At 39.5% G+C, this 27,210-nt stretch overlaps 1 protein-coding gene across 5 annotated transcripts in view; it reads right to left on the bottom strand.

Moving 5' to 3' along the window:
* vps50 (VPS50 EARP/GARPII complex subunit) overlaps positions 1-27,210 on the bottom strand; it is an 85,040-nt gene that overhangs the window by 21,501 nt on the left and 36,329 nt on the right. For 3 of the 5 annotated variants that reach the window (XM_061759680.1, XM_061759681.1, XM_061759683.1), the window contains 11 exons: positions 21,912-22,044; positions 17,847-17,938; positions 17,684-17,778; positions 16,185-16,283; positions 15,394-15,484; positions 15,033-15,218; positions 11,017-11,135; positions 9,621-9,727; positions 8,677-8,798; positions 5,974-6,051; positions 5,461-5,541 (listed from right to left, as the gene is read on the bottom strand). In XM_061759680.1, the coding sequence (XP_061615664.1) occupies positions 5,461-5,541; positions 5,974-6,051; positions 8,677-8,798; positions 9,621-9,727; positions 11,017-11,135; positions 15,033-15,218; positions 15,394-15,484; positions 16,185-16,283; positions 17,684-17,778; positions 17,847-17,938; positions 21,912-22,044 (1,203 nt within the window). Of the gene's footprint in view, positions 1-5,460; positions 5,542-5,973; positions 6,052-8,676; positions 8,799-9,620; positions 9,728-11,016; positions 11,136-15,032; positions 15,219-15,393; positions 15,485-16,184; positions 16,284-17,683; positions 17,779-17,846; positions 17,939-21,525; positions 21,570-21,911; positions 22,045-27,210 lie in introns of those variants that run through there. The other 2 variants (XM_061759682.1, XR_009786076.1) reach the window with 2 other exon arrangements.

A 27,210-nucleotide genomic window follows, 5' to 3' on the forward strand; every position in this document is an offset into this window, starting at 1 on the left:
TTGTTCTCATTAGACGCATGTTAAATGGAAGGCCTTCCTTTATTTTGTTTTGACAACCACTGGCCCCTTGGAGCCATCTAGGCTGTCAAATATTAACTGATTTGTTTGAGATTGGTTTGGATTTAAAGGTTAAAGTTAAATATTAATATCCAAAAAATTTTAAATCCTGATCGATTTAAAAAAAAAAAAAAAGAAAAATCCTCATTTAGTTGAACTGGTATACTTTTACCTGCAATTCAGGTAACTGTTTAGAAAGAAATTCCCAGTACCGAAATTTTCACCCAAAAATAGGAGCCACTGATGTTTGTACAGTATCATGTTGTAAAATATGTTGTGGTGCATAAACAAGTCAGGAAGAGAATATATTTCATTGGTTCTGAAGCCAATAATATAAAGATACTTCAACATATGGATGGCTAACCCTGACACTGATCTTTCAAGCTGTCTCGGGATCACTAAAACAAAGGTGTAAGGAGTAAGTGTTTCAAATATTTAATTTACAGTGCATTTATGCATAGCAATATGTTCTTCCCACGAGAGCTGTGTTGAGTCACCCATGGAAATTTAGGGAACTTTGACGAAACAGAAAATGGCTCCTCATCACAGCCAAGGAACATGACCTACAGCTGAACCTTTCAGTGAGGAGGCGTCATGCACTCCACCAGAACCCCTCCAAATATGTCAATACTTGGATATTCTGACAAATGCAGTGGTACCGCAGAGCTTAATTATGATCCATAACCCCTGTCAAAATCCAGTCCCTTCTGGCTTGTTGGGCCATTCGCGAGAAGCAATGAACGGGCCACAACAAAGACACTGATCTCGACAGCGATGCGCTCTGAGAGGCGACGATCCAATTACTGGGTTCAGAGTACGTGTGACTGAATATGCGTGTGTATGGTTTGTATACAGTATGACACGCAAGCAGTGCCTCATATGAGAGGTGGCTTACCAGTCTGTCATCTGTGCCAAACCTCAGCTACAAAATATTATTATTACATACTAAAGACATTTCCACAAGACATTAAGAGTAAAAGTGTATAGGATTGCAAACATACTGGATGAGGGTGCCATTTCTATATATAGATATATTTTAACACAATGTTCGTATTCCAATTGATTCCAGAATATATTTCACACCTTCTTACCCCTAAATTTTGGGCGAGATTCAACATACCCAGAAGCCCACTTGAGACTAAAAACTGAGCATCCAGAAATTAACATAAGCAAGGATACACATGCGCAAACACAATCACAAGCTCCATATCAAAAAGGAAACTATGGACTTTCTAAGCCTACGAATGAGCATCTCAGGGTCAGAGGTGGGTAGTTGCGTGCTACATTTACTATTTTACAATTAACTATTTGGATAAACTGTACTTGTCAGAAGTTTTCATTCAAAATACTTTTGAGTATTATTGCTACAAAGAAACGCTACTTTAACTCTGTTACACTGAGTTACATTCTGCTCGCTACTTGAATTTTTATCTCTCAATTATTGTGCAGGATAACATAGGATTTTATATTATGTGGAGATGATTTTCCAGTGATTTGTGTTCTGGTCTCCTCTGTGCTTGCTCCAAAGTGTTGTGTGTGCATCAATGTTTATGTTCTGGGCACACACCTTCAGCTTACTTTCACCCAGCCTATCTAGGTACTTCTGTAATATTGATTATTTAGTCACAAATTTGTAAAATATGAGGGCAAATGCAGTATCTATCCAAAGTTCCAATACAGTGTTGGGAATAATACATGCGATTGCTGTTCTAAAAGCCTATAATCATTAACATACGGCATCTAATAACAAAGAATGGAAATAAAGGCAATAAAGGAAAGACAACAATAAGAAATAAAAGCAAGAAAAATGGTCACACTGATTGAATGGAGAAAAAGGAATGGTGCATCAGAGCTGTTGTTCATTGAAAATCCAAGTGTGTGACAGCTCTAAATGTTGCCTACAGCAAAGGGCTCGCAACAGCTGTCACAGCTGAACTTTTAAACAGGGATAGTGTGGACACAGATGGTTCTTGGCCATGAATTTGATATGGCGGTGTCATCAAATCTGGCCCCAGAAACATAATGGACGACACCATTAGTTTACACAGTACAGCTGATCCCTTTCAAACAACAACCAAAATCCGAGTAGGACGACTTATACGGAGGAAAATGGAATTTAAATCAGCGAATGAGTGAAACAATGACTATTTGACTCGTGCTCCATAAACTTCTTTAAATAAAAGCGCATTAAATAAAACATGTCAACAAGCTATCAGGATGGAAAATGTAATTTTATTTATTTTTCAACGTAGGGAGGCAAAGAAATACAGCACTAACTCAGAGATGACATTTTTACTTTTTTTTCCCTGCGGATCTTCCAATTTAAGATGAGGCCACTCTGTACCTGAGACAAAATGAGATGGTACCTCACCACTGCTCATGTGGGACTTGGAGTCATTACCAGCACACTGGCTCTAGAATCAAACCGCTGCGACGTCAAATCAGGGGAGCACAACCGCAAGGATTTGACAGCTCGATTGGAATGCAATGTATAATTACCTTTATAATCTGTTTACAAATGAGGTCTACCCTGCCCAATCTCTGGAGTATGTGGTGTGTGCATTTGCATGCAAGTGTAAGACTCAACCACAGTTCTTCTGGGTGGAAGCAAAGTCCCCTGCCCTACAAAGGGAGGATAGCGAGAGAGATAGAGAAATATATATGCCAAATAAAAGAATTGAAACAGGGATCAAGGACATTTTTCTATGCAGCACTCCTGATTATTTTACACAGAACAAAATAATTTGATGAATTATGCAATATGTCAACGTTCATCATCCTCCAAACACCACCAAGATGAAGTATTTTTGTTTGAAAGATTTATACCTATTCATTGGAAATGGCCACAAAGTGCACTAAGAAGATTTAGACTGTTTACTGCAGATTGAGAGAGTGCACTAGCACTCAAAGAAATCCCTTCATCTCAGGCAATTACTCTCTCCTCTCAGCAGTGTTGTGTAATTCACAAACAGAGTATTATTTGCATTCTAATGTTGAAAAAAAAAAACGTTTTCCTGTGTGCTCTAAGTTTTGTGCTCTTAGATAATTTGCGAAAAGCATTTCAAATGATTGAAACTTTGATCTAAGCAGGCTCCTGTGATTATTGAATACACAAATTGAGCCCATTCATATTGTTTGAGTTTAAAATACTTGTGGTATATAATAAACATGTAGATATTACTTATTATAGTTATGAATATATTATAACTATTTTTACAAACACTTCACATATACTAGATGTAAAAATCAATAAATGTGAGTTTTATTATGTTGCGTTAACATGGCATCTTTACGCTTTCTTTTAACATTGTGCATGTGAATTGTCACAATTCTGAAGCTATTATCCACACTGATGTCTGAAAATTGGTGAAAATTAATTACTGAGGTGAACCTATCATACAGTATGTCTCCTGAGGAATGAAAGCATCTTCATATTGCAATTCTTGAAACAAGTTACCCCCCCCCCCCCCTTCTCAGTGGTTTTTGCTCAGTTTTATTTATTCTGCAATTTTTACCTTCTTTTCTTTTACAGTCTCCTCCTCAGGGGATACCTGAAGCTGTGAACATTGCAGTGAAGTAGCCTACATTGCTGTCACAGCAAAATGCCATTGTGCTGCACTGTCAAAGATGTTATTTATTTATTTTGGGTGGGGGGGTGCTTGCATCTGCAGGATACTCCACATTCTATAATTCAGTGTACATGCAGGGAATTTTGGAAATGCTTTTCTTCTTTTTCCTTTTCTCCTACAGCCAGACGTGGCAAAACCGTTTACATAATTTAAAAGTTTTAAAATTATTTTCTTAACACAGGAGCTATGTATATTTTCCACTGTTTCTAATCATAACATGTATGGTAATTACATTTTAAATAATAAAACATGCTCTGCACAGATCATTTTACACTTGTCATGCAAACAATAAGTGCCTGCAACCTATTATCACGAAATAGAGATGCAGTAATCCTCCGCTATAGATCATGGTTCTGGCTTTGCGGTCCCGCTATATTGCAGATTTTTATTTCAGTTGTCACTCTATTTTTTTTTCAATATTGTTTGTATAATGTTTTTGTGTTATCCATTGCTCTTGCTCTCTTTCAATATTATTATGAGTTTAGACCTGTCAAATTTCTTTCAGACGATATATTTTCCCAAAAACTTTCATGACAAACGATAGTATCCTTGTTTTTTTATACGACTGTTATAATGATTTTAGGGCATAATAATGCACGTACATCCTTTTTAAGAACAATTCATTTTTAAATTAAATTCTCAGCATAATGAACATTGACAGCGTAATGTAGCACAATAAATAAAATATGTTAGCTAAAAAATATAAATAAAAAAAACTCGGGCTCTGTTCACAAAAACTACACCTGCCAAGTAGCAACATTAATGACAACACAAGTAGACAAAAAAAGCAACCCGTTTTGATTCAAGATTTGTACTACTTTTCAAAAGCCTGCAGCCTTTCTTTAAACGCTTCTCTTACAATAGTAACACTATACTGTATATAGTGTGAGGATACGTGCATCATATTCGCTGTCATGTTTGTTTTTGCTTTGTTGGGCAAAGGGTTCCATAATTGCAATTGATTGTACTTTATGCGTCCCTGCTCATTTTTGTGCGTCTCAGATGCGGGACGCACACCAAATGAGATCCCTGGTCCCATAGATTCATACAAAGTGAAAAAAAATCATTCCACATGCCCTCCACACCTTTGATTTAGCCTCCCTCCCAAAAAAAGAAAAATTAATTAAAAAAATTAAATATGTTAAAAAATATATAATTTAAAGGCACAGGGATTATAATTTGCGTACACTGTGACAGCCCACAGGGGACCCATTTTAGAACCAAGCCAAAAATGCCATCAGAAGTTCTCATTTTTCAGAGAGAAAACAAAACTTCGGTGGCAACGCAGATGCAGCCCAGATTAAAACCCGGAATATGAAGACAAATGAAAAGCAGAAGTGAAAAAGATGGCATAACGGTCATCATAGATCAGATGAGCCAGGCTGCAGGGGAAAAAAGCTCTGGTATCATGGGAGTATGGTACAGCATCAGACTAATTGTCATCATTGAAGGCCCTAATGGAACAACACGTACGAATCCAGCCTGCTCTGGACACTTAGAGAGAGGGAGGTATGCGTGGGTGACTGACCACTGCCCACATAATGACAACCCATAATGTATTTGGTGGCCACATAGGCTGCGAGCTCTGTGGGCAATAAGGCCACGCATATGGCCAGGATGGTGAGACAGAATAGAGGGAAAAAAACATAAAAAGGAGAGAAATGTAGAGGCCATAGAGGAGAGAGCATGTTTGTGTCAGAAAATGAGGTAATGAGCAATTGTTAAAGAGAAATAGGAAGCATGAGAGTGAGGATACGGTGTGTTACAGTCATACCATGTCAATGAGGCTCTCCTGGATCCGGTTCAGTGTGGTTCTCAGTCTGCTGCTGATAAGGCCCAGACCTGATGATTCATACTGTGAAATAAATGCACACATATATTTGCACTATGTTAGTGTCAGAAACACCTTCCTGTATGCGAGCACACACTTCAGGAAAGTGTGAAGGCATGCCACACGCATACACATCTGCGCTCATCTCATGTAGTTCGAGATGAGAGAATCTTAACTCTGGGCTTCAAGCTGTCTCTAGTTCAACAGGGGGAGGGGTAACTAGAAGGAGCAGACATCAAAATAAAACAGTCACACAAACTATTGCAGAAGACAGAAGTACAAATAAGAGGGTGAAGAGGGTGGAAGCACTGCAAAAAAAAAGTCAATCCCCTCAAGAAGTTACTTTCAGATGCACTTGGTGTCACTTGAGGAAGCAGATCACGCACACCTTCAAATCACCACACAAGTGCTGACTAGGGTGTGGACTTGCAAGGCAGGCCTCATTCTACCCCTTACCAAACAAGCAGGGCCCATCACTCGGGCCGTGCCCGACTCTCTGCCACCATGAGTTAGCAAAGATGGGCTTGGGACAGGCTATAGATGACATAGGGACCACAGAAATTGGGAAAGAAAAGAAATAGTAAAATTAAAACAATGGGTACGAAGTCAGAACTGCAAAAAAATGGAATCCACTCCACATGGAAATAAATAAAGCAATTTTAATTTCAATGTGCCTTATAACTGACAATCATCAAAAAGACAAAGAGAAGTAACCTAAATAATAATTAAACAGGACAAATGTGAAAATGTGACATGAAAACTTGACTCAATGTGGCAAACTATTCAGGAAAAACAAATGTTTCAGTCTCACTTTAAAAATTAGCATGCCCTAAATTATTTTCCCTTTTTCATAAACTATCTTTTAATAAGAAGACATTGTGTAAACACCGCAATCACTTGTGCCTGTTATGTAGGACAAAATTGATTGCAATTACCACCCTGCCAAACCTTACAATAAATTGGAGCATACGAGCAAATTGGTAAATAGTTAATCGGAAGTACAGATGCAACGGCAGAAGGGCGGCCCAAATCAGCTAACATTATTAGCAATGACAGTAATGTAGGAAATAAAAGGGAAAAATAGTAATTCAAATCTGACGATATTATTATGGGAAAAGATTCAAAACAATTTGTATTAAATCTTTTCCTATAATTTTACAATAAGTTCACTGAATAAAAATGATAAATGTCATATTATATATTGAGGAATCTGTCAATTTTTGAAGTTTATTCCAAATCTTCATTCTGAAGTGCTTTTTTTTTTTTTGGAACTCTCTGCCATCACAGCAACATCGTGGGATTCAGTTAATATTTGCCATCTCAATCTACACAGTACACATCCATCTCCTTGGTTTAGTCTCTCATTTGTCTCTCTCAATAGGGGATATTTTACTGAAGCATGCAAGTCTCAAATGGGGAGTCCAAAACGGTCTTTCCACACAGTCCAAACAGATGAACGCCTGATTATTTATGAAGTCTGTTCTGGGAAAATAATGCATCTTTTGCATATGTGTGACAGTCTTACTTCAGCAGTTTCTCTGAGCCAATACGAACACATAATGGGGTATTTACCCTTTTGAATATTAATGTCAGCCATGACTCTTGAAGCAGAGAAGTCAAACAGATCCATCTTGGTTACGGGAGAGCAAAAAGAGCAGTTCCCGGGTCAAAATAGCAGCATATGTGCATAGCATAGCGGCTTTTTAAAGATTGATGGAGTGATAAGCATTTGACTGTATGTGCCACTCTATGTGAGACCATTAATGAATTGGAAAAGTTCATAAAATGGCACTCAATGAGGGCAGAAAATAGCAGGAACAATGCGACGCAGTGGGTTGAAGACAGATATACAAGTTTGACGGTACAGCTGGTGAGTTAGTTTCTTTTACCGCCACATGACACACGCAGAGAAGTTTAATAACGCATAGTTTAATAATTTGTATTAGAGAAGCCCCTGTGGAGTGTTCGTCCTCTATCTCTTCCAACTCAAAAGGATAGAAGTCATTTTCCTCTTGTTATCATTACATTTTCCCTCAAGGATGACACCACACAAATGTGTTTTGTTTTATTGCGAAGCAAAAATATATAAAAGATATGGCTGGTTTGGGGGTAGCTTGTAACCTTTTATTTAGATGGAGTTTATAATCCAACGAACATAAAACCTCAATCTATCCTTTTTCTACTGCATATCTTTTTGAGGGTCACGGGGAGTTCTGGAGCCTATCCCACCCGACATTGGCTGAAGGATTACACCTTGGACTGGTCAACAGTCAATAAGAGAGTGCATATAAAAACAGAGAACCATTCACAATCACACTTATGGACAACAAGAACATACTGTACCTATCGTTGTCACATCAGACTTTCTCATTGCATTTAACTTTCGTTCCCTTTCAATCATCTCAGACGCATTAAGAATGAATAAGCCTCAAAATCACACAAGACATTTGTATAGCGGTAATGCATGAGCAGAGGACCGCAAATGAACCCTACACAACAATGTAATTTTTTGTTAAGCATTTACACAGTTTAAGCTACTCTGTACTTTCCTTTATTTGAGAACATTTCCTCTTCTGCTTATGTGGCTCTGTACAGTGGCCTTGGCCTCTGTTGAGCTTTCAAACTGCAAATACATTGCTATATATGTAGCTTGTTTAGGGAAGTATGGAGGATAATTTGTTTCCCTCTACAACTTATGGATGTAGTTGTATCGGATGAATATCACAGATCATTTATGCCATTAATTATTAGGCCCCAAGGTAATAATAGACCAAGGGTAAATGTGTTTTCTGCGTGGGCCAGTTGAACATTGTTCTGAAGTCAGAACCTGTGCTCTGAGACATAATGCAGACTGGAGTCACCGGTTCCATTTAAGAGGGAGTGAGAGTTTTGGAACAAGGGAATATTTCACCAGTGAGATCATAAATCTACAAGACTGACCATGAGATTCTGTCTCTCTTGCAAGCATTCAACTCCCAGCAGGGCTACTGTGACTGTTAGGGCACACTAATCTGTCAAAATGAGTGGTGCAGAATATTCAGTTCACGCAACCTCTATCGGTACGCGTACCACGCCACTGAGTTCTGACGGGAAAAAACAACAACAACAAAAGCCAAAACAAACGCAGAGCAATTCTACAGAGGAGTCACTATATCGTACCGTGTCATTTCGTCCAAAGAAGGCGTAAACAGCATAGAGGTAGTAGTCAAAGAGCTGGGACACACAGTGGATGACATCGAAGGCAATCGGCTTCAGAATGCTCATCATCTGCATGTATTTCCCTGACAGAACAGGACGTAAAAACATCAGCAGTTAGAAAGTGTTTGAGTCGAAAATTCTTTTGGATTTTTGAAACACCCAAAAAGGACAACAGTATCTTAAACAATTCATAGATCATCAATCAGGGGTTGAGAGTCTAATTGCATCATAAAGCTTCAGGTCAAGACAAAATCTTATACAATAAAATACTTTTTTCTTTTTTGGTAACAGTTTGAGGGAGGACTTTTTCTGTTCTAGCACGAGTATGACCAGGAGCACAAAGCAACGTCCATTTGGGAAAAATAATGGTACCCACAACCACATGGTCCAAAATAAAGTCTTCCCCAAAAAGGAACTATTTGTAGCATTGCTACAAATGCTGGACCAGCTCAAAATTGTATTCCATTTTCAGTTCCTGCAGGGTCCCAATATTTTTGTCGAAATATTTCATCCCGTTATCAAGCAGTGGACATTCTCTCATAAATGAAAAGTTCCTGCTATTTAATACAATTTGCAGGAGATTAAAAGTGTGAAATTACAGTAAATTACATCCCGGTGGAGCCATGAGGACCTTAGCTGCATCACATGCATTTGCATACTTAGTAATGTCACACCGAACTCTAAGTACCTCTTTGAAAGTGCAAGGTCAGAGCTCAGGGCAAAGGCTAACCATTATTGCTGCTTCTCAGTCACACAAGCGGCAACAGAGAGCACAACGTGGTGATGTGCAAAAGACTTAATTAGTAAGACTATCGGGGGCCAGAGAGGAGCAAACTAATGAAATGAATCTGTCCACACGATTCCCAAGAGCATGCCGAGCATAGTATGTGTACGCATGTACTCACCGACAAGCCGGATGACGTTGAGAGTTGTGTTAGTAAGGATTGGGGCGTTGGTCTTATTCAGGTTGTAATCTGACCTCTTCTTGCCTTTTATAGTCTCCCGAGACACACTGTTACAAGAAGGAAACAAGACAACATAGGTTCTAACATTATTATTCCTTGGTCAAAGAGAAGCACAACAACCTCAGTGGGGGTCAAAATTGTTCTAATTGATCCATCAGAACCCATTACACGATGCCGGCGACACAGAAGGACCCCTAGGGTGAGGTCTCTGAACTGGTGAGCATGAGGAACTAGACCCATGACACCTATCATTGAGCTATATTGTCTAGCAATCATTACATGGGGCATTTAATTACTGGATGTGACCACACGACCCAGTTGATAATTAACCATTAGCTATTCTTGCTTAAAATAATGGGATATTAGCATTTTAGTGGAGTTGAGCTAATACACACAACGGAAATTGTAAGTGCTTTGGCAAAACAGCTGGCGTGTCAGACCTGCAAAAGAATGAGACTCTGCTCTGAGCGCACACATAATGGTGCAATTAATTTGTGAGTTTGCATTTCATGACAGAACATTTTCAATGTAACATATCATAACAATGCCTCTGTACTGATAAGCTCCCGAATAAGTAATATATTGCATTGCATGTTTTTTTCTCTGAGAAAGTAACCCTACTTAATTACATTTTATTGAAAACATGTACAGTATCTTAACTCACTGACTAACATTATACGGTATACATTTGCACTATAAGGATATATCCAATGCAAGAGCTGGTTTTGTAAGTATGCCATCAAAGATAACCATGCTTGCTTTCGATTAACATTGCTATAAAATCAAAGCAGCACTCTTTCAGTTGCTACGGGCCCACTCTGACAGGCAATATACACAATGATCATAATAATGACAAAGTAATCTCAAACCTACTTTCAATTGCTATTTCAAAGAAAAATATGAGAGAGCCCTCTCGATTATAGCGACTACAGTACTGTAATTAGTCCATAATCCCTAATGTGGGACGAAATAGAATTTTTCATGATTTCATGGTAAGCTTTCTGCCTACTGAGCAGGGTTAGGAGGAGGTGAGCTAAAATTATGCATAGAAAGTGTAAAGAGAAAAAAAAATAGTGGGTGACATGAAATAACAACCAATACATCCATTTTCTTTTCCGCTTATCCTCCATAGAGTCACAGGTGAGCTTGATCATTTTATTTTTGGACCCTAGTGAGGATAAGCAGTAAAGCAAATGGATGGATGGAGTCTGTCTGTAAATGTCAAATATCTGGGAGCAGAAATGATAGACACCTGGACTTATCATGAAATTACATTCATGGTCGGTCCCCCGTGTGTCACCACACAGCTCACACAGCATGAAACAGTGCATCTGACCTCTTGAGGGGGACATCTCCCGTCTGCTCGTCAACGTAGTCCTGCTTGAGCTCCTCGGGGACGTCACTATCGCTGTCGTAATCCTGATACGCGCTCTTCTCCAGCTCATCAGACTCATACTTTAAAAATGCAAAAAGAATGTGACACAAAAAAGAAAGATCAGCGCTACGAAAAAAGAGCAAGGCCAAATGGAACAATACACAAGGTGAACCTTTTGTAGAGAAGTGGCTCTTAAGGAATTGCATTAACACCTGTAATGTTTCTAAACTAAAATTGCATTGATATAGATGACCATATTGTAACTCAACTGAAATATTTGGGGTTTTCTCTTTCAATGGGCAATTAGATAAAAGCACAACCAAAAACAGCTTCTAAGGCCCTTAATTTAATAAATGTCTAATTAGCAAAAAGACAAATCGTACATCCCGGTGGCATAAATCTGCACAAAAATTATTAGATTCGATCCGTATTGAGAGTAAATTGGTTGAAGCTTATCAGAAATTGAAATTGGTTGAGGCTTATCAGAAATAATACAAAATAAATGTTAACTGTGAGCTCAGGCATGACAACAGCTCGAGTATTACAGGCTTGTGCACAAGGAATGTTTGGGCTTTGAAAGCCTGACACATTAGATAAGGCAATATGGCTTTAAACGGATAATATAGCCGTATAAAAATAATCTGTGTAATAGAAAGAGAAACGGAGTAGCATTCACAAATAAACCTTGACAGAACAACTGAATGCTTTTTAAGGAGATGGTAGAAAATGGTGCACACTGAACCTCTGTGCCTCTATTAGTGTGATATATAGGAGCAAACACAGAAGGGCAACTCTTCTCAGGCTGAGAGACTGTACAGGGAACCATTCATTCCACCACTACACCTGGCTCTTTAGTGTAGCTGTCAGCTTGAATGTTTTGTACACTGAAGGACAACGGCTGTGCCCCTCTGCTATATATGGGTCAATATCACTCTAAATAGTTCATCATGAAAATGTAGCAGAACAATGAAACTGGTGTTATTATAAGTAGCCAAACATTGTCACACTTACCAGTCTTTTATAATGTGTTTCCTTCATTTTTATACATCATACATGGATATATGTGATTTTGACATGTCCCACACACTGCCCTGCTAACAACAGTGTGTGTACTCATTTTTTATACGACTTCTTTATAAAGTTATTTGATAAAGCAAGTCATTTGATCATGTATATTTAATTATCATAATGAAATTGAACATTTTGCAAGTGTCCCTAAACTTAGGGTCGACCCTATGACTATGGGGCAACTGCCCATTTAAGAAACCCTCTGACGTTTTCAGTGACATTATGACCAGCATTACTGTATACTGTACCTTCCTTCATTGGAGGCTGAAACAGTGGGTAGTTGCAGAATAGGTATTTACACTTATGTTTTGCAATTTTCATCATATTACTGTAATGTGTGTAGTTGGATGTTGACAGGCTTGTCCCCTCTGTCATGGAGAAATACTGTATCAATTGATATAAAAACCTTTAAAAAATTCCAAATATATTTGTTCAACAGTCCACAGTCAGCTTGCTTACTCAATCACGTTGTCCAAGTCCAACATGTCCTCATTAAATGCTAACATTAGCAAAAAAAAAAAAAAAAAGGCCACCCTGTCATTGTCCACTTTATCAGCAAGCACACATATTTTGCTGTTTGCATGTTAGTTTATAAAATAAAAGTGTGGTAGCTTGACTAATATGCATTTCTAACAACATAACATCTACATAAAATTAATATGAAGTTCAATGGATCTCACCTTTTGGGGGGGTAAAATAGGAACATTTCAAAGACAACTTACAGTATGTTGACACTTGACTCGCATACCCTCACACAAGGCAGGCAGCTGAGATGCCATGTTGACAGGATAAGTTATCCTGTGTTTTACATTGGTTGACTTTTTCTAATTTGGGCTTCATGTTCAGACAAGGCGGCACGGTGAATGACTGGTTAGAGCATCTGCTTCACAGTTCTGAGGACTGGGGTTCAATCCCCGGCCCCGCCTGTGTGGAGTTTGGATGTTCTCCCTATGCCTGCGTGGGTTTTCTCCGGGCACTCCGGTTTCCTCCCACATCCCAAAAACATGCATTAATTGGAGACTCTAAATTGCCCGTAGGTGAGACTGTGAGTGCGAATGGTTGTTTGTTTGTATGTGCCCTGCAATTGGCTGGCAACCAGTTCAGGGTGTACCCCGCCTCCTGCCCGATAATAGCTGGGATAGGCTCCAACACGCCTGCGACCCTAGTGAGGAGAAGCGGTTCAGAAAATGGATAGATGGATAGATGGATGGATGTTCAGACAATCTTGTCGAATATTTAATCTTAGTGTTTCGGCCTCCAAAGAAACAGTGAAACTATTTTAAAAGCTTTGTCTTTATACACTATACAAAGTGCCTGAAAACACATCATTCAAAGTTTCAATAGGCTGGCGGGGGCTGATGCAACCTCCTAAAGACACACAGTGATTGTACGCCAATTAATCAACTTGTCTTTTCATAAACACGGTGGTGTATCTCCACAGGTTGTCTCATTAATTAGTCATAGTCATCTCACTGATGTTGATGTAGACTTGACTCAATCAGAGGGTAGAAGCTGTCAACACAAGAAAAATGTCTATACAGTATAGTGTACATAATGGATGGTGAACAATCATAAGGACATATAAATAATGTATATATCATTCTGAGTGGGTTTTCTCCAGGCACTCCGGTTTCTTCCCACCTCCCAAAAACATCCGTAGTAGGTTGATTGAAGACTCTAAATTGCCCGTAGGTGTGAATGTGAGTGCGAATGGTTGTTTGTTTCTATGTGCCCTGCGATTGGCTGGCGACCGGTTCAGAGTGTACCCCGCCTCCTGCCCGAAAATAGCTGGGATAGGCTCCAGCAGCCCATGACCCTAGTGAGGATCAGCGGTAATGAAAATGGATGGATGTTTTAAATTTTAACAAAATGCTGAATTTCACTTCTCGGGATGATGAAGTAGAGGATAAGCGGTAAAGAAAATGGATGGATGCATTCTCGCTAATTATTCTATCATAGTGGTTGTGTTCAAACTAAAAATGAGTGCAAATGTTGGACTGAGCAACACAATAATGACAATGAGCAGAATCATGGTCTACTTTGCACAATTTTGCATATAGGATGTATTATTAAGGGAAATGGAAAAACAAGCCAGAGGAAACCAGACTTTCATTACGTGAACCTAAAGTTTTTATTGTCGATGGCTCAGACAGAAAACTGTCAACTACAAAGGAAGAGTCCATTGTTGTTTTGGTAAGAGACCACACATTGGTGAGTACATAAAATTGCCTCAAATTTATAATGGGTAAATAGGAAAAATCATTCCTCTGTTAAATCGTATCCAATTAAAAGACATTTTCCAAAGTGTATGCAGTTCATAGTCTCAACACTTATCAAGGCATTCTGGAGCGAAATGTGCTGCACAGTGTCAGAAAGCTTGATCTCAGCCTCTGTTTCATGTGTCCTCCAACCGCATAAAAACCCAAAACACATAACTGAAAACACAGACAAATGCCATCCATAAAGTGGCATCTGATGAGCCTTGATGTGAAGCCTCTTGAACATCTGTGAAAGGAGCTGAAACAGGAGTCTAGAAAAGGCAGCCTGCAAACATGAGAGAGCCTGAGCAGTTTGCTCACAAGGAGTGGGGCCATTATACCAGTCGATAGGTGGACAAGTCTCACGAAGAGTTAGGGAAATTATTTCATTGCAGCGATTGCCATACTGTTGTGCAACAAAATATAAATTTAAGGGTACGATCACTTTTGTACAGTTTCATTAGTTTGTACGAGAAAAAAGCAATGTGTGATTTTCATTAGTTAATTTTCAGTACATGTTAATTCATTATTACTTTGTCAGTTTCAAGTTATTTCAGTGACCGCTGTGGGCTTGTCTTTCTTTTACACAAGGGCACAAAATAATTTTTCCCCCGACCCTAACCCTGTAGATACAATATGTTTAGCACTCACCCCATTAGATGCCAGCACATCCTCTGTCTCTTCCTCTTTCTGCTCAAAGTGCATCTCAAAGGGGTTTCCCTCTTGCAGGTACTGCTGAAACAGAGACAGCTCCTCTTGGATTTGAATGGAAGAGGACACACCCTGTCTGCTCGGGGAAAGCGAAGGGGAGCGACACTGGTCCATGAACTGAAACTCCTGGTTTATGAAAGATGTGACAGGAAAACAATGATTGAAACGTAGCAAAGTGATTTGTTTTTCAATACTTGTCTTATGCATAAACCATATGTACAGCATTAACTGGGATACGCATGTTTAATTTCCTTATTTACTGTATATATAACAGAGCTGGCGAGGATAAATTCAAACCCACATGGAGCTGTGAGATGTTGAAGTTAGACTTGACAGGGCAAAGTTCCCATGTTTCATTCTCAAGAAACATACGCAGCTCCTCCAGCCGTGCCCTAAGAAAAAGAAAGGAGGAAAAAAGGAATGAGCCACATCTTTTCTAATAGTTTGAACAGCCTCCACAGTCAAAATAGAGAATAACCTGACTGGGGCATGAATTTTAAAAAGTTATTCATTTAATCTTTTTTCAACTATCTCAAGACACTAGACAATGCATGTTGAAGGCCTTGCAAAAGGAGAAAGGAAATGTGTCATAAACTGAAAACGTGTGTGCATGTGTGTGTGTGTGTGTGTGTGTGATGTTGCTGCAATTACTACAAATGGTTAAAGACTTGGTACACCATCGAAAAAATTTAGTTTCTGTCGTCTCATTCACCTTGAGATCACTACTTTATAAATCTCTCTAATCCAAGCATGCATCCCCATCACACAAATGTGCCACCTTGCACTCCAATTTTCTGTCATAGTGAGAAAGATTAATGACATTCTGATAAACGATTATCAATGACTCTTCATTATCAATGATTGAATTGATGTAGTGCTATCTTAGTCAAAGTACAGATATTCAAGCAGTTGGCAGGAGGTTATATAATCAAGACATAAATGTGCTTCTATAATTTATCAACTTGTACAGTACGTCAACTATGTCTCACCGGGAACAGAGTTCAGTCAAGGCTGTGGCAGTTATGACCATTTGCTGTTTTCAAAATGACACCACAAGCACCAACATCAATGTTTGTCATAGCGTTAGCTCACCTGTGATAGTTTTTAAAATAGTTGACACTCTGGCGCTTAATGGATTCTTGCAGGAGCTCTGACTTACTCCTACAGAACTCCTCACCCACCTGCATCAATCTACGGAAGAATACTGAGAGTGAGAGAAATAACAACAGTAACTGGAAGAGATGGGAGGGAAGGAGAAATGTATGATGGGCCGTTAGGGACCTTATTCAAGATTAGCTCTCACACTTACTATTCAAATGCTTTCACACACAACAAACTACTCAAAGGCTCTCATAAGGACTACTCAAACACTCCCATACGCACGAGTCTTGCTCTCATTAGCACTACTCAAACACTCTGATACGCATGAATCTTGCTCTCATTAACAATACTCAAATGCTCTCATTAACACTACTCAAACACTCTCATACACAAGAGTCTTGCTCTCATTAACTACTCAAATGCTCTCATACATACATTCATACAATCTCCCAAGATTTTTTTTTTTCACAAGCATGTATGCGAGCATTTGAGATGGAAATGTGAAAGGATTAGAGTATATTTTATGAATGGATTTGAGGATGGTATGTGAATAGATTTGACATGTTCATGCGAGTGTATTTGACCTGTATGTGTGACGTGTTTATGTGAGCGTGTGTGTTTGTGTGTGTGTGTGTGTGTGTATATATATATATATATATATATATATATATATATATATATATATATATATATATATATAAAGCATTTGAATAGTAAGTGTGAGAGCTATTCCTGAATAATGTCCGTAATCTCCTCACAAGGGTCGCGGGCGTGCTGGAGCCTATCCCAGCTATCATTGGGCAGGAGGCGGGGTATACCCTGAACTGGTGTATTCCCAAGAATGATGACTCCTTTCACACACATTTATGTCATAATGCGCTTGACTAGTTTCTGAAACCCTGAGCAGCTGTACCTATTTTTGCCTCTGTATCAGTTAAAGTTAGTTGAGCTTAAGTAACAAATAATAACAAGGCTTGTATGGTTGGATCATTGTTTTAGTCTGAGTCCAAAGGTGTTCTGTGTTTATCTGACATTGTGAATAAATATGTTTAACTGAGGACTGTAACAAAGAAACTGGGGAGACTTTTTTTTTTTTTTTTTTTAAGAATTCCACAGTCGTTGAATAGTACAGAGTATCCCACCTAGAATTATAATTTTTTTTATGATTTCAGTGTACCATAAAAGTTGCTCAACAATACAATCAGATTGTAATAACAAGATCAGTATAAGTCTTTTCAAATGTATGACCAAAAATAAATACTTTAAGAGAAGGGGGAGCTAGCGTGTTAAGATTTGAAATACGGTTCAAAATATGATGTATAACAAATACAAATGTGACGAATTTTCTGCAGGCCAAAAAATGCTGTGATGGGTGCAATAGATGCAGCAGATGAATGAATAAGAATCAAATATTTCCTTGTTTCCCCTGGTGGGGTACCGTAATGATGAAACACAACGCAAGAGCTACTTGCACTGGCATTAAACAATACCTGCTGATGACATCCAATACCACGATGAAGTCATCATATTTGAAGTTAGACATGTCGGTACCAAGGATATAGGCCTTCACCTTTAACTGGACATCCTGATGAAATGAGAAAATAGGTCATTTGTGGGAACAAAAATTCAATTTGAAGAGACTAGGTAGCAAACCTGCCAGATCCGTGTCAGTCCATGTGCCAGCTTCTTCTTCACATAGCTGTGGTCCACCACCAACTCATCAGACTCTGCTGTCACTGCATCCTCTGCAGTTACATTTAAAATGGGAATGGAGAAAGGCTGAGGAACAAAACTTTTTTCCCCCATATTTCTATTCTTTGGTTGTGTCTTTTCAACGACTGAAAGGAATTCATTATTGAATTTCGATATGAGATAATGCAAGTGCAGCCTGAAAGAATATACAAATATATAAATATTAGAGAATGCAAAATATTTGATATTTCTTTTTGGTTTTTTTAAACCAATTTCTTCTTGCGCATTCAAGTATGAAGTCATTGAACCTTTCAGAGTGGAAAAGTGTCACAATTTGAAGTTGAGCTACCACTGAAGGTACCCATCAATCAGCAATAGAGGGGAGTGTAAGACTGATTCCTCTTGACTGACATGCCCAAAACTGGACAACAGTCAGCTAAGATCTCTGCCTTGTTTGTTGATAGGTGGTGGAATGAAACCAACTTCTTTAGTGAGTCTGGCCCACCCCCTCACGTCGGCCGAGTACACTCATAATGGAGCGCAGGATGCAAGAGTGATTGATGAGAGGACCTGGAGATGGGGCTGTCAAGGTCATTTTCGATAGGCAAAGAAACTTGCAGACAAAAGAAATACTGTGAAACTTTGGTTCAGCAGGGATCAGTGAGTATCAAATCCCACAGGAAACCATCAGAGCCTTTGATGTTGTTCTTTGATCCCAATACACAAAAAAATATATAAATTGCACCACTAAAAAGAAGGTCATTGTGAAATGTGTTGATATACCGTGTGCAGTGACAATTTTGCTGTCACGTGGAGCAATCTCGGGTCTGAATGACTACAGGCCTGTCGCCTTGACATCTGTGGCCATGAAGTCCTTCGAACGCCTTGTGCTGGACCACCTCAAGAGCGTCACAGATCCCCTGATGGACCCTCTGCAGTTTGTCTACCGAGCAAACAGGTCTGCGGATGATGCAGTCAACATGGGACTGCACTTAATCCTAGAACACCTCGACAGCACAGGGACATATGCGAGGATCCTGTTCGTGGACTTCAGCTCTGCGTTCAACACCATCAGCCCTGAACTCCTTACCTCCAAGCTTCTCCAGCTCAGCGTCTCGCCTGCCATCTGCCAGTGGATTTACAGCTTTCTGACAGGCATGACACAGCAGGTGAGGCTGGGGTAGGCCACCTCATCCACACGCAGCATCAGCACTGGGGCACCCCAAGGTTGGGTCCTGTCTCCGCCGCTCTTCTCTTTCTACACAAAGAACTGCACCTCAATGCACCCGGCAGATGACACCACTGTCATTGGCCTCATCAAAGACGGTGACGAGTCTGCATATCGACAGGAAGTGGAGCGGCTGGAGCTGCGGTGCGTCAGACACAACCTGGAGCTGAACAGCCTCAAGACTGTAGAGATGATCGTGGACTTCAGGAGGCATCCTTAGCCACAGCTGCCCCTCACGCTGTCCAGCTGGCCTTGTGTCAACCGTCGAGACCTTCAAGTTCCTGGGAATTACAATCTCTCAGGACCTGAAGTGGGCAATCAACATCAACTCCATCCTCAAAAAGGCCCAGTAGAGGATGTACTTCCTGTGGCTTCTGAGGAAGCATGGCCTGTGGTCATAAAATCCAGCCTGTGTTCTTCCATCACGGTCTGGTTTGGTGCTGCTACAAAACAGGGCAAACTCCGACTGCAACGGACAATCAAAACTGCTGAACAGATTGTCGGTACCCCCCTACCTACCTTTGAGGACTTGCACGCTGCCAGAACTAAAGAGTAGAGCATGCAAAATCCTCTTGGACCCTCCACATCCTAGTCACCTTCTCTTCCAGCTCCTTCCCTCAGGTAGGCGCTAGCGAACAATGCAAACTAAAACTAGCAGACATTCCAAAAGCTTCTTCCCTCTTGCCATCAACTTCTTAAACAGCTAACTTACAATTCCATTGCAACATGCGGAAATTTTTTTATCTTGAGTTTGTTGTTACATTTCTGTCGGGCCAATTACACATTACTCGTGCACTCACTGTGGTAGTCTCGCGACGCTGCACTATTTGCATATCTGCTGTTGACAAATACTGGCCGCTCATGCCAGAGTAGCACCTGCAGCACTGACTGAGGAGTATCTGCAACATTTCCACACTGACTGAGGAGTATCTGCAACATTTGCACAGTCGACATTGTCCCAGATTATCTCACTACTAGTCACTTTAAACTGCATACATTCCTTGAAGTCTCGGCGCCCTTTGGACAATGGTCATTGCACCGGACTATTGGTATATTAGTCATTCAAACTTTTTCACAATTGTCAAAAAGTAAAAAGTAAATAAATAAATATTGTACCGGCATTACCCGATTACTAGCAACCTTTTATTGCTCAGTGAGTGTTTTTCTCAATGTCTTTATGTCTCAAAAGTGTTCTTTGTCAATTGACTGTCTGTTGTCGTACTAGAGCAGCTCCAACTACCGGAGACAAATTCCTTGTGTGTTTTTTGGACATAGTTACACATCCTTGACCTCTGTGCCTGATGTCTTTCAGTGTGAATGAAACATGTCCAGGTATGAGCTACAGGAGCAAATCTATCTCGTCAGCTAGAAAAAAGAATGACTCCAGGCGGGAGGACGGAGTAACATCCAATGACAACCTCTCCTTTCATCAAGCGACAAGATTAATCAGTGAAACATTACAGAGAACAACTCAATACATTAAGTGCCAGAATTAGACCAAAGAGTGGGGGGGCGATCTTTAGTAGGCCTGACTGCTATGACACAGGTGGCCTCTAGTGTGAGCTGGAGGTCAAAGTCAACTCAAAATATTGTTGAACAAATGAGACGGCACATGCACACTGAATCATGACAACGACAGACCATGCACACATCAGGAGAGACTGTGAATGCAAGACAAAGTAATCGCCAGGAACACCTTTACACAGAGGTGAAAAATCAATCAACTATTGAGATGATGGATGACACTCTTGGCAGTAAACAAGGTGTATATCCTTTCCCATAAAGGGAACGATGGCATTTAATGAAATATCCAAAGAATGTTTCCAATCATTCAGAACCACAGGATATCCCCATTCAGCTAATGGAATGTGGGTAATGTAAATATGACATCTGATTCAACAACGAAAAGGAAAAACTGTTACATTGACACTTCATTTCTAGAAGAAATGGGGCACGTTTTTTTTCTGAGATTTCTGAGTGGTTTAAGTTAAAAGCAAATTTCTGTTGCCTTCATAGAGGGGATGAACTGTGCACAGAAATGTATGTTATGTTTGATCAATTTCTGACTTGAAATTTATCTCAAACTTGTGTATAAAAAGTAATTCATTTGAAACAACTTAAAATTGTAAAATGTTGAGAAATCACTGAAATTAAGAGTGCATCAAAGCACTTCATGATGCTGGTTGGTCTCTTAAAATCACGCTGTATAATGATGCAATAACAACAGACTGGTAACCTATGAATGTTTGGCAATGCTACAACAATGAATGTAAGTAAAACATAAGCATTGCAACTATTTTATTGTTCAGTGACCTCTAAACCAAAAGGCAACAACATAAACTACTATATGTCAGTGGCTGTATCACAATGGTGTTCAAAAGCACAAAAACAAATAAATACACTGTAATTAACCTTGGTTGTGTGATTCTTCTCAGCAAGCTGCAGACCTGGCCAAGCTGTGTATTACAGGGATATCAAACATCCAGAAATGATTAGTGCTCCGGAGAGTTTGGAAAACTGACCCCATTTTCACCAAGTCTTTGAAGTCAAACTTATTCGGTGACTTATTCATTCATCTCGGGGTACTGGGAGCAGATTTACCCTTTTACGACTAACTTATAACTCAAGAAAAATAGTCAGAGCGACGGGAAGATGAGATGAGATTAGGAGTTGAAAATGACGGCGGTTGTGTGAGAAAAAAGAAATGATGTATTGATATATCACTTTGGGATTGTTTTGGAAGTGTTAGCTTCAAATGCAGAACATAAAATCGAACATATAAGGTGGCAGTGCAGTACCTGGAGTGGGTGTGGTCGCCTGCTTATCATGCTCTTCGTGCCACTGCATCGTGCGATGGTAACTCAACATCACCTCCCACAATGCCTTGCATAGATCAGTCAGACACGGAATGTAGCTGTCCAGGGTGATATGCTGCAAACAGAGAGGTAATGTGGTCACTGGTGCCATTTTGTGTATTAATTGCTAAAAGGGTATAATCTACTTTAGCATAGCCTGAAGAAAAATGGGAGAAAGAAGGAAATGGAACACCCAGAAGTTAAAATGAAATTACAACATAAGCTGCTGTGCTTCATATTATATCTAATTCATGCTTGGGCTTGTTATTCAGAGACACTGTGGGGAAATTTCTGTGTCACAAGAAATGTACTGATGGAAGAGCTATGCATTAAGCATGGTACCAAATGGACCTATATCTGATTTGTCCTTTCAGTGGGGTAACACAAAATACAGCATTTCAAATGTCTGTTAATGAAGTGCATTTTAATATGAATTAAATGAATGTATAATGACCATATTTAAGCTTCAGTGGACACTTTTGTACAAACAGAATGAGGAAAACGCTTACAAGAAATAAATGTTGGCATCTAATGACCAACAACTCAAAATTAGACAGTATGGCATCAATGGTGAATTGAGAGCCCAAAAAAATTTAACCAGTAATTCATTCATATGGGTTTTCTTTTCTTATTTGGGGGGCTTGGGGTGGAGGGACACCGGACTGATGCGATATAAAATAAATAAATAAATAAATAGTATTTAAATAACAGATGGGATAGGCTCCAAGTTCCAACCTTGGCCATCATAATGAATAGATGGAATACTTGGGCATGCAACATATAGAGACACAATGTGAGAGGCCGTTTAACGAACAAGATGTGCCATACATTTGACGCTCCATATTCTCCACAAGTCAACCATGTCAGCAGCATGTTGCCAAGCAACTGGGCCACAGGAAGAGAAAATGTGCATGAAAATGGGTCTGTGGGTTTGATGAGGAATACAACTCCAGTTACACCTACACACAACCACTTTTGTGTACTAGTGAGCATTTGGGTGAGGTGGAACATATATGCCGCTCTTTAAAGAACTGCCGCTAGAATCAACCTTTGTTGACAGAGCCGCCACAATAACTCCACAATTCGATTTTCTGAAGACTACCTGCGCTTCACATCTGCCAAGCTTCAGTGTTGATTTTATGGATGCCTGTGGGTATGCATGGGAGTAAACTTGTAATAAGATAAAGGTAGACGAAACTTCTTTTTATTAGTTTTTTTTTTTGTTTAAAAAAATGTTAAGATGCAAAAGATCAGAAACAGTGTGTAATCTATAAGCCTTCCCTCCAGCAGTTGAGTTCAGATTGTTATATATGACATGTATTTTTGTTGCTATTTTTTGTTCATTTCAAATGGTCAAAAAGTCTTAAAGGGCCTGGAGCTTAGTACGCTTTTTACACCCTTCATTTATGATACCAGTCACATGGGTGACACTTTAGTCACTCCAGTGATTGGTTGGAAGAGAATTATCAATTTTGAGCACCAAAAGAAATAAAACAAACAGAATGGGAGGATTTGGGTGTCCTACTGTTTTTTATATTATAACTCCAATTCCAATGAAGTTGGGATGTTGTGTTAAACAAATAAAAACAGAATACAATGATTTGCAAATCATGTTCAACCTATATTTAATTGAATACACTACAAAGACAAGATATTTAAGGAAGAAACTGAAACTTTATTGGATTCAGTGGAATTCTTTCCCATTCTTGCTTGATGTACAGTTTCAGCTGTTCAACAGTCTGGGGTGTCCATTGTCGTATTTTACGCTTCATAATGCGCCACACATTTTCAATGGGAGACAGGTCTGGACTGCAGGCAGGCCAGTCTAGTACCCGCACTCTTTGACTACGAAGCCACGCTGTGGTAACACGTGCAGAATGTGGTTTGGCATTGTCTTCCTGAAATAATTCGGGGCGTCCATGAAAAAGACGTTGCTTGGATGGCAGCATATGTTTCTCCATGTACCTTTCAGCATTAATGGTGCCTTCACAGACGTGTAAGTTACCCATGCCATTGGCACTGACACAGCCCCATACCATCACAGATGCTGGCTTTTGAACTTTGCGTCCATAACAGTCCGGATGATTCTTTTCCTCTTTGGCCCGGAGGACACGACGTGCACAATTTCCAAAAACAATTTGAAATGTGGACTCGTCGGACCACAGAACACTTTTCCACTCTGCATCAGTCCATCTTAGATGAGCTCGGGCCCAGAGAAGCCGGCGGCGTTTCTGGGTGTTGTTGATAAATGGCTTTTGCTTTGCGTAGTAGAGTTTCAAGTTGCACTTACGGCTGTAGCGCTGAACTGTATTTACTAACATTGGTTTGACATTGAAAGTGTTTCTGAACCCATGTGGTGATATCCTTTACACATTGATGTTTTTTGATGCAATGCCGCCTGAGGGATCGAAGGTCACGGGCATTCAATGTTGGTTTTCGGCCTTGCCGCTTACATGCAGTGATTTCTCCAGATTCTCTGAACCTTTTGATGATATTATGGACCATAGATGATGAAATCCCTAAATTCCTTGCAATTGTACGTTGAGGAACATTTTCCTTAAACTGTTTGACTATTTTCTCACAAAGAGGTGAACAAGTGCGTCTTTGCTAGTGAATGCCTGAGCAATTCAGGGAAGCTCCTTTTATACCCAATCATGGCACCCACCTGTTCCCAATTAGCCTGTTCACCTGTGGGATTTTTCAAACAGGTGTTTGATGAGCATTCCTCAACTTTTTTTCCACCTCTCCCAGCTTTTTTGGAACGTGTTGCAGCCATAAAATTCTAAGTTAATGATTGTTTGCTAAAAGTTTATCAGTTTGAACATTACATTTCGTCTTTGTAGTGTATTCAATTAAATATAGGTTGAACATGATTTGCAAAGCATTCATTGTATTCTGTTTTTATTTATGTTTAACAAAACGTCCCAAAAAAAAAAAAAGGTTCCAACAACCAACCTCTTTTTAAGTGAAGCTTTTGACTGAAATTTTGTAATATTCAATGTCTTAAAACATTTCTACAGGAGGTATTTATTTTCACCAAATTGTAGTGTGAACATGGCACATCATTTTATATTAGTGTGCTCCTGAAACTTGGCATCGTTTAGCCTTCACAAGTGCATCAATGTCATTTAAGTGTTGTCAGTGCACCCTCCAGTGGACAAAATTAGCAACAAAAGTTACTTTATTGAAAAATTGCAGTGAATGTGTTCTCCATCTTCACGGGCCGGATTGGACCCCCTGAAGGGCCGGTTCTGGCCCGCGGGCCGTATGTTTGACACCACTACTCGTATTGTTGTGAGTGAAAACCTCACCTATCCAACTAAAAGGCAATGGCCACCATTTACTGTAAGAGTGCTTCGATTATTCAATAACCTGAAGCTTCATCATCAAAGTGCTTTGATGAAGCCTAAACCAGATTAGAGAATTGGCAAGGAGATGGAGATCTCCCACGGGAACACAGTTATAAACTCCCCATTTCATTCTGGATTACCTTTAACATGCATCCTCTCAAAAACTACCCACATAACAGCAAGGTTCATTGAAGGTTCATCATAGTGAGAGCACTAAAAACAAAGACATCCATCAAGCTAAAAGAAATGCTGACGTAGGTTTAATATGAATAAGCAACTCCATCTGCATGAACCCCAAAGCCTTGGAGTAACTTCAAGACAAAGAAAGGTCAAGCTTATTGAAATATGAACACACACAGCAGTTGAGTGAAAGTAGTAGTTTGGTGTAACTGGATGCCATTTAGCCAAGCTATAAAGAATTAATGAAGAACTCTTGTTTATACCATGAACCAAAATCTAAAACCCAAACAAAAATATAGCATTGCATCTGCTGAGCTCCCTTTTTTCATTTTCATTATTTTTGCCCCAGTCTCATTAGTTTCCCATATGCCTCCTGTGTCAGCCAATCAGCTCCTTGCCTGCTCTTGTCTTCTACCAATAGTGTCTACTGTCCAGTGAAGCCTTTATGTCTGCTTGGATGTCTTGTTTATCTTTGTTCAGTTTAATTGTGATCCCATGCTTTTAAATGGCATTTCTTTCCTGTGTTCTGTTTCTTGAGCAATTGTTCCCTCCAATGGCTAGAATGAGTGAATTCTATCAAGACCACGGACCAGGGGATTGATACAGAGTCTGGCCAATAATGATGAGATGCTGCTGTAAAATTAATACGGCCTTTCCATAATCCTAATTGACCTCTCAGAGAGTTCCCGTTCCTCTTGAATTTTAGGTCACATAATTTAAAAGGTGAGTTTAGAGGGTCTAATATGAGCTTTCACATCGTTCAACCTTTGCTTATCGTGGGAACCGAGAATCAACACGTTTACTCCTCCTCGTGTACTTTTTTGACCAAGTGAAAGGGATAAAAGTTTCCCTTTTCAAGACAGGTAGAAAACTGCCAACTTTGATTTGTGAGGTGCTAAAACAGACGAGCAAGAGTAAAAGCAAATCAGATCTTGAGCTTTCCATACAGCAGACAAAATGTTATCCCTTCATGTAGCTTACTGTAACCAGTTACTATTTCACCAAAACACCAAACACAAGTTGCATTACAGCTTCCCACCACTGCAAACTACAATAACAATAACAAACACTGTATGCTGGGTAATGTGTCCATTATACACTGTTTGTCTGCTATACAGTATTCAAGAAAGAATACTGCATAGCAAATAAAAATATCGGTTCTAGTAGAGCCCAGTTAGAACAGGTGTACCTAATGTTGTAGCTGGTCAGAGTTCAACATGAATAATAAATAAAAAGCAGTTTAAGTGCTGAAATACTGCTTCTTGTTATTCCTGTGCAGTCTGTGTCTGTTATTCCTTCAATACATCATCATTGTCATGCCTGTGGATCTACATGTGCAAAAAATATGCTTTGAACCAGTCCTTTCTAAAAGCAGTGTAGTGTCTATGAAAATTTACTGCATATAGAGGAAAACAAATCAAGTTGGTGATGAAAAGACCAGAAAAAAAATGAGAGGCAGCGCTGAGGGGACAGATAAAGGGCAGAGGATTGGATATCTACCGCATGACAGCCGAACAACAAGATATCATAACTTGAATATGGCGTGAAATGGGACAGAAACACATTGTCCGCTGCACACATAGGGAAACCTTTACCAATAACCTTCTACAGCATAATCTCAGCAATTCGCCCCAGAAAGTTCATGATAAATTGACCAAGCTATAGCTTCTAAATCAGCATGATGGGATTTATTTCAAAGTGGAATCGAGATG

This window comes from Phyllopteryx taeniolatus, chromosome 21, assembly GCF_024500385.1.
Source record: "Phyllopteryx taeniolatus isolate TA_2022b chromosome 21, UOR_Ptae_1.2, whole genome shotgun sequence".
Classification (NCBI taxonomy): Eukaryota; Metazoa; Chordata; class Actinopteri; order Syngnathiformes; family Syngnathidae; genus Phyllopteryx; species Phyllopteryx taeniolatus.